We start from the raw sequence: 12,257 nt of genomic DNA, 5'->3' as shown, positions 1-12,257 counted from the left end.
AAGTCCGCTGAGACCGCGCTGTCATTCCTGTTCAAACTAACTGGAAAAGCAACATCAAGAGACAGGCAGGAAACGACGGCCCCGCCGGAAGCACCGGGTGTGTGCTGACACCTGCTGGATGGCCCAGGATGGACGTACATTCTACTACGTGTTTCACCATCAAACAAATTTCTGGAAACATTACACAAAGTTGCTTTGAGGAATTTAGGCCACAAAAAAAGTCTGGTATTTTTTTTATTTTTAGGTCAGGAAGTTTGTAAATGTAATAAACATCTGTAGAATTAAACCATCATTTCATCAAGTAAATGTTTTATTTACTATTTCATTTACAACAAATCAAAATATTTTACATTGTAAATGTTTTTTTCTCCCCTATAAATGAATAGTAAAACAGGAATATGTACGTTTTAACAAATTTGAATGGGAAATGGTAAAAATTCAACAACAGGCCCAGACAAAGAATCTGATCATTCACTTGCCGGCATACAAGTGTCAATGTGAAGACCCTCTTGTGTTGGGAGGGGGTAGGGTCAGTCAATCAGTGCCTTGCTCATGGGCAGGAAGGAGACTAGCTTCTCTGGAACAGCTAATGGCCGCTTTTGCATTTCTCTCAACAGGATTTGAACAGTGAGCCCTTCGGTCCTCTCGGCGCATTACAGAATTCCCACGTGAGAGAACAGGCGATTCTTAAACAGCAAGGTGATTTGCGTGGAACACGATACAAATCTGACATCAACATATCTCCATCTCTCGGTTGTTTTCACCAGTAAAACCAGAGCTCTCCCCCAGTTCTTCAGCAACATACAACGTCTCTCAATGTAGATGGTAAAGTGCAAGATGAAGTCGCACATAAAACACCCACACAAATGCAGTCAGGGACTGTCAGAGTGGTTGAGGGTTGACCAGGAGAACATTCTCTCCCCTGATAAATAGCTGATTGATGTGGCGAGTGTGGACCTTGCCATACGCTCTGCACTCTTTCTCCTGACCTGCCTTGGTGCCCTTTGGTACCTCTGATGACTTGTCGTCACTTCTGTGCCTGGCAGGGCCGCTTTCTACCTGGACGCGGTGTTTTGTTGTTGCTCCTTCACCTCCTGAGCTCTCCTGCAGCTTCAGCTTCTCAAAGAGCTGTGCAACAAAGGTGTTAATAAAGCATACAGTCAATCACAAAGGAGTAAATGGTATACCCGTGAAATAGTGAGGGCCTTCTCATGGTACAACGCCTTCCCGAGAAGAGGCTCTCTGTACGTCTCATCAACGTCCACCATGGCCTGACGACGAGATGACAATGATCGACTGTCTCCAATCAGAAGCGCATCCCAATCACTCACCAAATTCCAGAACTTGTCAAAGGCCACAACAAAGCCAGAGCACACACCCCTCAGTCCTTTGAAGGTCCTGATGTGAACTTTGACTCTTATTCTCTGCTCCACACATCTATGCAGTTCTCCCAAAGGACTGCCTTTGCATACTGTAAACAAAAGAGATATTGCGTCGGCTCCAGCAGTAATACTTTGGATTTAGACACTGGACAGCAGATGGGCATGTTCTGAGATATGTCAAAATAAATGTCATGGATGTCCAGATATGTACGTATATCCATTGAAATACATACAGATGATAATGTATAGAGAATAAAATTAAATAAAGATTTATTTGCTATAACTAATAGTATGTGATTGTTGCTAGTCCAATACAAAAGTAACAATGATATAAGGAGTCTTTTTTTTTATTATTCCTCAGGCTATTAGTACTATATTATTCCAGTCATTTTGCACTAGCTAATGTACTGTAATCATTATAATTATAAAGTTAGGGACATTCAAATAAAATTTGATCAGGATGAACTTAAAACGTACTTTATGGAGTTAGGTTGGGGCCAAAAGCTTGGTAACCATGAAGTCCTCTGTTGCAACCTGCTAAAGCCGATATGTCATTGAGCCGCCAGGGTTAGCGCACGTAGCAAATGTTGGAATTTAGCCAGGGTTCCTAAAAGGTCAGTTACAAACGGCGGTAAAAAAAAAAAAAAAAAAAAAAAGGTTTTCTGGTCACGCAGATATTTTGAACATGTCCAAAATTTCTCTGCGACAAGAAAAACAGTTGAAGACTATTCAAACTGTTGGCGACTGTTTGCAAACAAGCGTGAATGAACCCTAACAACAACAGTTAAAATCAACATTCAGGACATGCACAAACACTTGCTACTCTGTGAGATGGAGGCTTGGTGATACTACTTAACATCTCGGTACTTGTTGATAGTTGTGAGATGTCTTCTTTTCATAATGTGAATTAACTGCGTGATGAAGAGGATGAATTCTAATTAGGGAAATGAAGAGAGACGCACTTTGCCGTGCAGGTCTCAGTCAGGGGAAACGTTGTGCATTACAGTACAGTGCTTGTGTGTTGTGGTGAAGTAGCTTTTACTAATTGTGCATTGAACCTACACGTCATCCTAGTCAGCACATTTTTCTGAGGCTTGCGTCTCCGTGACTGCTGCGCGCGGCTGCTGCTGCTGCTTCCTCCCTCCTCCTCCTCCAATGACTTTTTGTTCACCATGAGGTTCTTGAGCCTCTCGATGCGCTCCGGGTCTGCGACTCCTCTCAGTGCCTTAATCCGTCTTTTCTCCACATTCTCGGGCTTGGCTCTACCACGCCCCCCCTTCAGGAAACTTTCGTACTCGGCGATGTTGTTGAAACATTTTATGTTTGGAAACGGTAGCGGCACCGTGGGCGAGTATAAGGCCAAAAGGGGGTCAAACCTTCCAGAACAAACGTCTATTTTTAACGTGTCATCATCCCGTGGACCCGATGAGGCACCAGAGTTGGAAGCGGAGTCTTTTTCTTGACGATGCGATGTCCTACTTCGCCTGTCTCTCTCTTTCTCCTCCATGTTTGTTTGAAACACCCGCAGGCACGGGTTTACACATCTAAAGGCATTATGGGAAATGGATAGACTCTCAAATAAGAGAGCTCACTCCATAACGGTCCTTAATTGATTGTCGGGATAGTTTAAACGTGTTATGTGTGTTTTGAAATTTATAATAGCATATTATGATAACAGCTAGCCCAATGTAGTACAAAAAATGCCATCCGTATCGACACTTTAAATGCAAACCTTTATGCTGATGAGCTAAATAGACGATCTTTGCTTCCCTCGAGAAAACGTTATACGTTTAGTTGAATATCAAATGGATCTTGTTACTTAAGCAAAATGTCAGAACGATTATAACGCATTTTATTCTAAATTTGTATAACACGCGGTGGAAGTGTTGTCTTGTATGAGATTTTGGTAATCCGGAACTAAGTGCAATCATGTTCGAGTTATCAATCGGACGACCGTAGTGCTGAACCAAGTAGATCCGGCGTCACATCATGTTCTTCGTAGTTTCTTACATTTTTTTATTTTTTTTAAGAAGACAAATTAGACTGACAATATAATACAACCAGGAGGCTGTTTTAACGTCACTGTTTTGCTTATAATTGGTCTGATTATTTTCCATCGTTTCAAGTGCGGTAAGCCTGATTCCCTTTAAGAAGACTGATGTAATGCTGATTAATGACTGTATTTGTCATTTTTGTCTTTTATTGTATTGTCGTCTTGATAGATTAAACGCTCATACACAAATGACAGTGACTGTTTATGTTATAGATATCTTAAGATTAGCTAGTGGTTATTGGCATAATCATTGAGTTCCGTGCAGGGCAGAAATAACACTAGGTGGCGAAATAAGCACTGCGTACAGTCTAACACTAACACTGGATGTTAGCGTTGTTAGCATTTTTTTCCCCGGTTACCACTTGTAAACTGGTTGAACAAAGGTTGAACCAATTGTTGATCAACCGTATTTGTCAATCTTGTATTTGCAGCAACAGACTGATGCAAGTTATAAATGTCTGCAGACTTTGCTACGGTATCAAGTCTTGTGTTGTCAGACCCCTGGCCTGTTTATTTATTTCCACTTGTACCATGGCCAAAAGCAAGTTTGAATATGTGCGTAACTTTGAAGTAGATGACACCTGTCTGAGAAACTGCTACATTGTTGTGAGACTGGATGGCCGCAACTTCCACAAGTTAGTCTGCTTTTTTCGAATGCACATCTGTGATGTTTATCATTTTATGGTGCTATTGTTCAGAGTTAACAGAGTCATCGTTGCGTTTTAGGTTTTCAGAGCAGCACAAGTTCACCAAACCAAATGACAACAGGGCCCTGGGCCTCATGGCCCGCAGTGCCCAGTCAGTCATGGAGGACCTAGAAGACATTATCATTGCCTATGGACAAAGTGATGAGTTTAGTTTTGTTTTCAAGAGGACCACCAACTGGTTCAAGAGGAGAGCTAGGTAAACATAAGTGAGATCATATGTTGTTGTTGCTATTATTATGTTTGTCTGACTTTATTTCTCCTTGCAGCAAGCTGATGACCCATGTGACCTCACAGTTCTCGTCCTCTTATGTCTTTTACTGGAAAGAGTTTTTTGGAGAGCAACCTCTACTCTATCCACCAGGATTTGATGGGCGGGTGGTACTGTATCCTAGCAACCGCAACCTGAAAGACTATCTGAGCTGGAGGCAAGCAGACTGTAAGCATGTTGTTACAACTGTCATTGCACTGTTGATGGTGATGATGAAAGTGTCCGACTCTTTTTGTCATTTTTTCCAGGTCACATAAATAATTTGTACAACACAGTCTTTTGGACCCTTGTACAGAAAGGTGGACTAACCACAGTTCAAGCAGAAGATCGCTTAAAGGTGACTCTTCAACAAGCAATATAGCTATTCAAATATAGGTTGTCATCCAACACTTTTCCTCTCTTACCAATTTGGCAATCCCAATGAATTTGTTAAGTCATGATTACAGTAAATATTTGAATGAAACTTACGTTTAGGTCTTAAAAGTAATCGATTCAAAAGCAGTTACAAAATAGAAACAAAAAAGACATACTTCTACTAGTGTTATTTCAATTTCAAATTGTCACCTGTAATGAATAAAAACATTGAGATTTTGCAAGATTTTTTTAATACCCTTTTCCAATAACCCTCTTGTGCTGTGCACGAATCAGGGGTAAACTGTTAATTCAAATTGAGTCGCGAGTTGGCCATAAAAAGTGAACGCCGAATTATTTTAATGGATACTTGTTGCCACGATGCATTTGCTTAAAAAGAAAATCCAAAACATTCTCTTGCTTGTCTGGCTGTACTTTAGTGTCGAAAAGCGGAGCGATGCGACATTTCCCATGCACAAATAAACCTGATGGGTTAATTTCTCTCTAAAGGGAAAAAAAACTATCATGGCTTTTGCGGCATTTGTAATTTCAAAGTCAAAGTCTGCTTTATTGTCAACGTCTTCACATGCCGAGACACACACAAAGAGATCGAAATTACGTTTTCCCTATCCCACGGTGACAAGACATATTACACGATAGACATACAAGTAAACGACGCAATATAAAAAACAAGAAGGCACAAACAATAAATAATAAGAGTAATAATAAATAATAAATAAACAGATAACACAACAAATAAGAGCCAGTGTGCATACAGACAGTAAAAGTACAGGACGCTACGCAGAACGGGGAAGCGAGTTCAGGATCCTGACAGCCTGGAGTATGAAGCTGTTTGAGAGTCTGGTGGTGCGGGAGCGCAGTCTTCTGTACCTCTTCCCAGAGGGCAGAAGCTCGAACAAAGAGTGAGCGGGGTGACTCACATCACTCACAATCGTGGTCGCCTGGCCTAATTTGTGTTGACTTTTAAATAATTACATTGGACTTTTCATTAATTGGTCTACAACATGACACGTTTCAATGTAAAAACAAAAAATGGAAAGCCGTAGCAACAAACTGGCCCCCGACAAAAATTTATTTGACATTCCCTGCTGTAAAGCAAGGTGTCCGACCCATTGCATTTTCGCTGCATCGGCACACTTACTGCATATCATTTTTCTCAACGCATGAAGGACAAATCTTGGTGGTATGAATGGTTTTATTGTTTTTGGGAAGCTATATAGCAAAAACATACTCAATGCTTCTTCTCTGTAGTGGTTAGGGTTAGCCTGGTCCTGCCATCATATTTATTTACATTCCTTTACCGATCTGTGAGTTACAATGCAGTGAGTTACCATTGGTAAATAACCGTGCATGTAAGAGATGACAACAGGCGAGACAACATGCTTAAACTTAAACCTCTTAAACGTGGTAGAAAAAGACCTTTTTGATGGTTATGCATTAAACAGTTTTTTCTTCATCCTTTTCACATTTGTACAGCTCTACTTTTAAAATTTGAAGTTTGTAGTTATGCATTACAAATGAACTTCCCGTTCACCTAATTTAATTTATTTTACACGCACGATATCACATTTGTGTACTCATACAGGGAACGTTAGCTGCTGCCAAAAATGAAATACTGTTCTCCGAGTTTGACATCAACTACAACAAAGAACCGGCTATCCATAGGAAAGGCACCATTCTCATCTGGGAAAAGGTCAGATGATTTGAGACTCATTTATTTATTTCTGCTTGCGATATTGACAATTTGGCTATTTACATGTTAAGATACATCCCTAACATTGAACAAAAATGTGGTCACAATTTGTTCATTGACTGCAAAGAAAAAAAAAATAGAGGCTTAAACTGGAAACCTTTATTTATTCTATAGCAGTGGTTCTTAACCTTGTTGGCGGTACCGAACCCCGCCAGTTTCATATAGGCATTCACTAAACCCCTCTTTAATGAAAAACAAAATATTTTTTTCAAATTCAAGACATAGATGTTTTTTATTGATGCACAAAATGAGCCATGAATGAAAATCACCTTGTACAAAGAACAAAACCAACTTAATACAGAACTCACAACAAATGAAATACTCGCAAATCAGTGTGAATTCTGCCTTTGCCTTTTTGAAACCAGTTCATATATGCGTCGTCACAGATTTCCACGATAAATCAGGTGTGTTCGGACCTCCGCAACGGAGGCTCTGCCGAACCCCTGAGACCGACTCACCCAACCCCTAGGGTTCGATTGAACCCAGGTTAAGAACCACTATACAGTATACAATAGGGCTGAATGATTTGTCGTTTTGGGACATCACAGCTACGATTTATTTAAGGGCTATTATCCACCACACTCACAAATCAAGTCATACTTAAAAACGCCACCAAAAAAAAAAGAAAGAAAACTTGGATCTATGTCCAATAAGTGTTTTCTGCTTGGCAATGCTACTTCTTGGCTCTAAGATAGTTTACGCAGCTGCAACATGGATTTTATGATATCACATGTAAATCGTAAACAAGTCACAGTTTTACCCAAGAGGCAGACGTGTACGCTCATTGCTAAAATAAAAGAGAAAGTCTTAACCATCCATCCATCCATTTTCTGTATCGCTTTGTCCCCACGGGGGTCGCAGGCGTGTTGGAGCCTATCCCAGCGAGGGACACCCTGAACTGGTTGCCAGGCAATTGCAGGGAACACCGAGACAAACAACCATCCGCACTTGCACTCACACCTAGGGGAAATTTGGAGTCCTCAATTGGCCTACCAAGCATGGTTTTGGGGATGTGGGAGGAAACCAAAGTGCCCAGAGAAAACCCACGCGGACCCGGGGAGAACATGCAAACTGCACACAGGGAGGGCCAGAATTGCCGGAGTCTCCTAACTGTGAGGCGGATGTGCTAACCAGTGCACCGCCAGTCTTAACCAACTCTGGCATAATATAAAAATAAAGCTCATAATAAGTGTTGGCGCCTGTGCTGAGGACACTTCTTTGTCGATGCACCTTGGTAATAAGTGTCGAAAATGAATCACAAGAAGAGAAACAAATGTTCTGAGTTAAGCCTATGCTCATTGTGTGACATGCTTATGACAGACATGATGTTTTGAACTATGAGGCATATTTTGGTCCAATTCTTGCGTCTACACCCTGGGGAAGACCAAATGTTTGTAAAGCAAGTTTCTTTAATGAAAGAAGACATGTCTTCAAGGCATTAATAATTCAAGGCAAACCTTTTGACTCGCGGGCCGAACTGGGTTCTAGATTTGGACCGGAGGGCCGAACCAGGAGCAGATGGACATAGTGTTTGTGTGAAGTAGTATAAGCGACCTGTAAAGGTCATTGCATAAAAGATTTTGGCCTTTAGTAGGTAGTAAAGCATGGATATTCCAAACAAGTTTTTTGAAAACAAATGCATTTATTAACAGCATTAAAAAAAAAAAAAAATCACAAAAAAACTGCTATCAGTGATTCTCATAAAATACGACACTGTTATTGTGAATAACAGTCTCCATCACTTCAGTGCTTGCAGGTCAGATTAATGAAAGATGTTTATCTTATGAGATCACATCAAACGGCAAACATTCTGACCAAATATATCATCTTGAAGAATCGGTGAAAGCATACATACAAATAAAATAATCAAAACGGCAACACGGTGAGGGGTATCTGAAAATCAGAGCAGAGTTTTAACTCACCTGGTAACAGAGGTGAGGAAACGGGAAATACTTCCTGAAAGTAAACCTTAGAAACTTTACATGTTAAGATTAGTCGCAAACAGGTGGTGCATCAATGTCCTTGAGCATCCTGCATTGTTTGAGAATGAGAATGGTCGCTAGTTTCAATCCCTGCTATGTGTACAAATCATATCCAAAATGCATTTTTTTTACAACAAACTTGAGAGCCTCCCCTTCATTTTCAGTGGGAACAGTGTTGTTGGCCTCCCTTTTTTGCTAGTGCGTCATAGTCTGGAGTAAAATTTGTTGTGGCAATTCTTAGGAGAGATCCGTTGACCTCAATCTGTGACGGGTTGATGTTGATGTGGCTGAACGTCACGTCGCGTGCGTCGAGCCAAATTGGCCACTCTTTTTTAACATTCGGCACTCACTTCTTTTCTTCGGGCCACTCATTTTAATGGAAGGATTCCAGGGGAAGGTTTGTGGGTGGCCCACCCCTGCCCTACACGCACGTTACAAAAGCTTTTACGAGCATGTCCGTGACATGCTTTTGTCAACATACTTCAAGAATTATAGGACACTTTACATGTAGTGTTTCTTGTATTGCTTAAAATAGCCAGTTTTTGGTCAGTCCTGTCTCATGCATGAGCATATCACGTCTCCGCTCTGCCAATCAGCGCCGATCACCACCACCTGTGCCCTTTTTACAGGCTGGTTAGAACATGTATATAGATGCCCGTCAGTTCTGGCGCACGCCTGGCACCCGTCCCTGCTCTGTTCCTTAATGCCTGTTTACCTGACTCGCTCGGTGGCAAGATCCCTGCTCTGATCCGCTGCGTAGCGGTATGCCTGGCTGCCTTGACACGCGCATGCCTGCTTCCCGACCCGCTGTGTAGCGAGATGCCTGTACTGTGTTTGGCCCGACCTTCTGCCTGTCCCCAACCACAAGCTTGCTTGGCCCCTGTCTGCTTCGACAACACCCATCCGCTGACCGGCTCGTTGCACTTGGTTGTCCTGGCTCGTTGGTGGCGGAGCAACTGTATAAGTTGGCCAATGGCAGGTCCGGCTTTCGTTAAAAGGGTAGCCACCCCTCTACCTCACTCTTGCTGTACACCTCACTAATACTCACTAAACATTGGGCTTCCAAGGGGAGAGACGGTTGGGCGTGGTCCAGCATAACTGCAACTTAATTTCGATACAATGACAAGCTATGCTAACTCACCAAATTTTACGCTAATAAATCACTAACCTGAAAATCAATACAAAGACGCCCACAATCGCAACTATTCCAACTCACTATGGATGCGTGTATAAAACTGACCTACATTTATGCCCCACAGTAGCAGAGTGACCGTGTTAAGATTTTGGAAGTGACGTCAAGATACCCTGCTAGTGAAATCAGAGGATAGAAAGCCAAATTTCCATGCAGTGCAGTGTTTAGTCTCAAGATGGCATCACACAGAATGTTTTTGCCCCAAATTCAAAAGCTTTTAACAAACATGTCAAAATAATGACCAGGACATGTAGAGAGCACGAGTAGGCACCTGTTTATACAATTTATCTGCAAAAAATGTGTTGTGTTAATAGCATTTCTACCCATAATCCATGACCAAAACACATACACACACATTCACCACTTAGAGCATATAAACATACTTGCACTTGCACACCCATGTAGGGTACACTAATGTGTCATGCTAATGATCTGACAGCGTGGCGAGTCATCTTCATAAGCTGCTGATGCAGAATGAAATGCAGCAAAACACTCACACTCGCACACATCCACCTAACAATCAACTTCCATGTGCCACGTATCTGAACCTAATCCTTGTTAAACACAGCAAAAGTGTGCATCCAACTAAACTGTGTTAATGCATTGAAATGTTGCATGGGTGTCACACCAGTCAGGTGTCTGGGTGTGTTTTAATGATAGCGTTTCAGTCAAAAAACAATGTTTATAGTATGTAGAGGACAAAGCTTTTTAACTTGTCTTTATCATTTCTTGTTTCCCAGCATGATGAAAGTCTCTTCAAACAAACAAAAGGAGTGAATGGCGAGAGGAAGGACGTGCATGTGACTCGGAGCAGAAGGAGTGTGCAGGCCTACCACTGTGACATTATAGGAGAAGAGTTTTGGCAGCAACACGCAAACATTCTGGAAGATGACGGCTGCTAGTGTTATATATATATATATATATACATCCATATATATATATATATATATGTATAATAATAAACACATATCATGGTGACTGTGAGAGTGGACATTCGATTTGTTTACCTAACGCAAGCAACATGTACAGTGGTGGCCCTTATCCCAGAGGCAGACAAACATGTTTCATATCACAATGATTTATTATGAACTCATCAAAGTGAGCCAAGGAATAGTTTGTGTTAGCATGCTGGGAGTCTGACAACCAAATCCACCCACAGTTCCTCTGTGCCCCTTTCACGTATGTCACACAATTTTATTTTATTTTACCAACAAAGAATTCTGTTGCAGTGGTGTGCCAAATGATCTTAAGTAAACATTATTTGTGTTTTGATACTGGTCTTCACTTGACCCCAAAAAGTCCACTTACTGCACATTTGTGCGTATATACAAAAAGTCAAACCATCATAGAAGGGCAAAGCTAAGTGATTACCTCAACCCATGGTATCATGCACTCACATCTTAGAATAGAATAGAATAGAATAGATCTTTATTGTCATTGTCACACATGTACAACGAAATTTAAAAAGTGCCAACCGATCAGTGCATGAAAATAAAAAATAAATAGAATAAAAAGATTAAAAAATACAAGCTAAAAACCCACAGAACATACACAGACGTAATCATTTTCTATTAGCGGCATTCAATGTGACTACCGCTGTAGGGTAAAAACTGTTGGCGAATCTGCTAGTCCTTGACCTAATTGATCTGTAGCGTCTGCCTGATGGCAACAGTTCGAAAAGGGAGTGGCCAGGGTGGGGATTGTCCTTCAGAATGTTCTGTGTTTTTTTGAGACAGCGGGTTCTGTGTAGGTCTTCCAGTGTGGGGAGACGGCAGCCAATGATCTTCTGTGCTGTGTTGATGACCCCTTAGAGCTTTTTCCTCTGAGCAGCAGTGCAGCTGGAGTACCAAACACATATACAGTATGTTAAAGTGCTCTCTATGGAGCAGCGATAGAAGGACACCAGCAGTCTTTGTGTAATGCTGTGCCTCCTCAACACCCTTAGGAAGTAGAGTCTCTGCTGGGCCTTTTTTAGCAGCTCAGAGGTGTTCACGCTCCAGGTGAAGTCCTCCTCGATGTGGACTCCCAGGTAGCGGAAGGAGGACACCCTCTCCACACAGACCTCGTTGATAATAACTGGTAGAATGTCCGTTTTATTTTTCCTCCTAAAATCAATGACCAGTTCTTGGGTTTTAGCCGTGTTTAGGAGCAGATTGTTCTCTCCGCACCACTCCGATAGCTGCACCACTTCGTCCCTGTAGCCAGACTCATCCCCCTTTGAGATGAGCCCCACCACGGTGGTGTCATCCGCAAATTTCACGATGGTGTTGCTGCGGTGGGCGGGGGTGCATGAATGTGTGTAGAGCGTGTAAAGCAGTGGGCTCAGTACGCAGCCCTGTGAGGAGCCGGTACCAAGACTGAGAGGTGTGGATGTATGACGGCCCACTCTCACCCTCTGGCTGCGACCCGTCAGGAAGCTCTTAATCCACCTGCAAGTTTTGTGTGGAAGTCCCAGGCCCCCCAGTATGTCCACCAGTCTGTGGGGGAGGATGGTGTTAAAAGAAGAGCTAAAGTCCACGAAGAGCATCCCCACATAGCTTCCCGGCTG

The 12,257-nt window shown here is 42.0% G+C and overlaps 2 protein-coding genes across 4 annotated transcripts; one reads left to right on the top strand and one right to left on the bottom strand.

The window, feature by feature from the left end:
* Positions 1-292: 292 nt before the first annotated feature.
* Positions 293-2,930, bottom strand: lsm11 (LSM11, U7 small nuclear RNA associated). Its single transcript, XM_061272383.1, has 4 exons — positions 2,445-2,930; positions 1,332-1,471; positions 1,188-1,271; positions 293-1,128 (listed from the first exon to the last, which is right to left on the bottom strand). Exons 1-4 carry the CDS (start codon positions 2,887-2,889, stop codon positions 883-885), a joined length of 915 nt encoding a protein of 304 aa, XP_061128367.1. The 5' UTR covers positions 2,890-2,930; the 3' UTR covers positions 293-882.
* Positions 2,931-3,186: 256 nt separating this feature from the next.
* On the top strand, positions 3,187-10,645 carry thg1l (tRNA-histidine guanylyltransferase 1-like). 3 transcript variants are annotated; one of them, XM_061272394.1, is made up of 7 exons: positions 3,207-3,512; positions 3,867-4,070; positions 4,162-4,338; positions 4,409-4,578; positions 4,659-4,747; positions 6,368-6,475; positions 10,450-10,636. In XM_061272394.1, exons 2-7 carry the CDS (start codon positions 3,877-3,879, stop codon positions 10,609-10,611), a joined length of 900 nt encoding a protein of 299 aa, XP_061128378.1. In that variant the 5' UTR covers positions 3,207-3,512; positions 3,867-3,876; the 3' UTR covers positions 10,612-10,636. The 3 variants fall into 3 exon arrangements, with proteins under 3 accessions (XP_061128386.1, XP_061128378.1, XP_061128395.1); XM_061272402.1 differs by lacking the exon at positions 6,368-6,475 and having other exon boundaries at positions 3,187-3,512; positions 10,450-10,644; XM_061272411.1 differs by lacking the exons at positions 3,207-3,512; positions 3,867-4,070 and having other exon boundaries at positions 4,272-4,338; positions 4,504-4,578; positions 10,450-10,645.
* The last annotated feature ends 1,612 nt before the right edge of the window (positions 10,646-12,257 follow it).

Source organism: Syngnathus typhle, linkage group LG1, assembly GCF_033458585.1.
Source record: "Syngnathus typhle isolate RoL2023-S1 ecotype Sweden linkage group LG1, RoL_Styp_1.0, whole genome shotgun sequence".
NCBI classification, from domain to species: Eukaryota; Metazoa; Chordata; class Actinopteri; order Syngnathiformes; family Syngnathidae; genus Syngnathus; species Syngnathus typhle.
This window is presented reverse-complemented; position numbering and strand designations above follow the sequence as displayed.